General features: G+C 41.6%; 1 protein-coding gene across 1 annotated transcript; it reads right to left on the bottom strand.

Annotated features, from left to right (window-relative positions):
• Positions 1–302: 302 nt before the first annotated feature.
• LOC136283471 (uncharacterized) lies at positions 303–746 on the bottom strand. The gene has a single exon (XM_066172429.1). It carries the CDS (start codon positions 744–746, stop codon positions 303–305), a length of 444 nt encoding a protein of 147 aa, XP_066028526.1.
• Between the last annotated feature and the right edge of the window lie 612 nt (positions 747–1,358).

Genomic DNA, 1,358 nt, shown 5'->3' with positions numbered 1-1,358 from the left:
GTCTATTTCTCTATTTCTTCAGTTGTAAGGGGTGCAAGAACTCTCTGTTTCTGGGCAGTTGTCATGTTTCGGAGGAATCTCACAATCCTGGCACCCACTTGCAACACATGCCACTGCTTGTGTTTGTTGAGCAGCTCACTGAAGGTGTCGCTCTTCTCTGTTTTCTCTGCCACTATGCCAAACAACTTGGACATTTGTTTTACTTCTTCTGCTTTTGATTCCTTAAGTGGATTTTGTTACAAGGTCTGGTGGCCAGTCCTGTGGTTGTGATAACCAGCTTGGTCCCTGCCGCCAAAGAGCTCTCAATCTGTTAACATCTCCTCCCCAACTCCACACATCTGGGAGTCTCTTGGATTCTCTTCTGTTGGTACATGCCTACAGTTGATTTGTTTTACTTGGATATTCCTCACCCAATATCTTACTAGCTGCTTGCATTTTCTGTTTCCATGGATCCAGTGCAGTGTTACTGAGGTATCGAGCCAACCATAAACAGTTCTCACACGAAAACCCTCCAGGACTTCTTTGATGTTTTGTGCTAGGTATGTAGCCATTTTTCCAGCCAATAGTTCTAAAAGGGGAATTGTAAGTTCTTTCTTTGGGAGCCATGACTTTGCCATTACAAGGCCTTGATTTGTGCCTGATGGTTGCTCCAATAATGCGCAAACCGTGGCTGAAACTCCTTCCCTGCTTGCATCTCTGAATGTTTGAAAGTCAGTTGTTAGGATCTTGTGCTCCACTACGTGCATTCACTAGCTCTGAAAGTCGTTGTTCCCATTTCCTCCATTTGGCTGGTAAGTCACATGGTAGGGGGTTATTCTATGCAATACATGTGTCACAGGCATCTCTGTAAAGCTTTTTTTCCAGAGAGGGTCACAGGAAGAAGACAAGTTAGACTGTAATCCTCGATAAAGTAATCAATACCCGCGAATGTTGGTAAGCAATAACTTGTTTTGTGATCATGTTATCTAGCAACACGAAATTTATCGCTCGTTTTTACCTTTCTTTTGGCTCTTTTAATTGTCACATGTTTGTTTCCAAAATTGAGATTATTCTTACGCTATGATCACAATACTTAGGTAATTTCTTCACGTAATGATTTCAGTTGACCGCTTTGATATAATAACGCCCCAAGGATTAGGAAAAAGAATAAAGGAAGAAAAGATCCTATATTGGTTTGGTGTTTATTGCATGCGTGTCTATCAACCTGGGAATCGAGTTTCCAACTCTAGCTTGAAAAGAAACATTTACAGATGTTTTTTAATAACTGCAGCTAGGGGGAATGGAGACAATGCTAAACCAAAGGGTACTCGAAAGAATTGCAAGGTTTCTACTGGCTTGCTTGTCAGATCTTTTCACCA

The sequence above is a fragment of the Pocillopora verrucosa genome, chromosome 9, assembly GCF_036669915.1.
Source record: "Pocillopora verrucosa isolate sample1 chromosome 9, ASM3666991v2, whole genome shotgun sequence".
Classification (NCBI taxonomy): Eukaryota; Metazoa; Cnidaria; class Anthozoa; order Scleractinia; family Pocilloporidae; genus Pocillopora; species Pocillopora verrucosa.
This window is presented reverse-complemented; position numbering and strand designations above follow the sequence as displayed.

Excerpts from the sequence above, each read along its gene's own strand:
- LOC136283471 (XM_066172429.1), bottom strand. The coding sequence starts at position 746 with ATGCACGTAGTGGAGCACAAGATCCTAACAACTGACTTTCAAACATTC.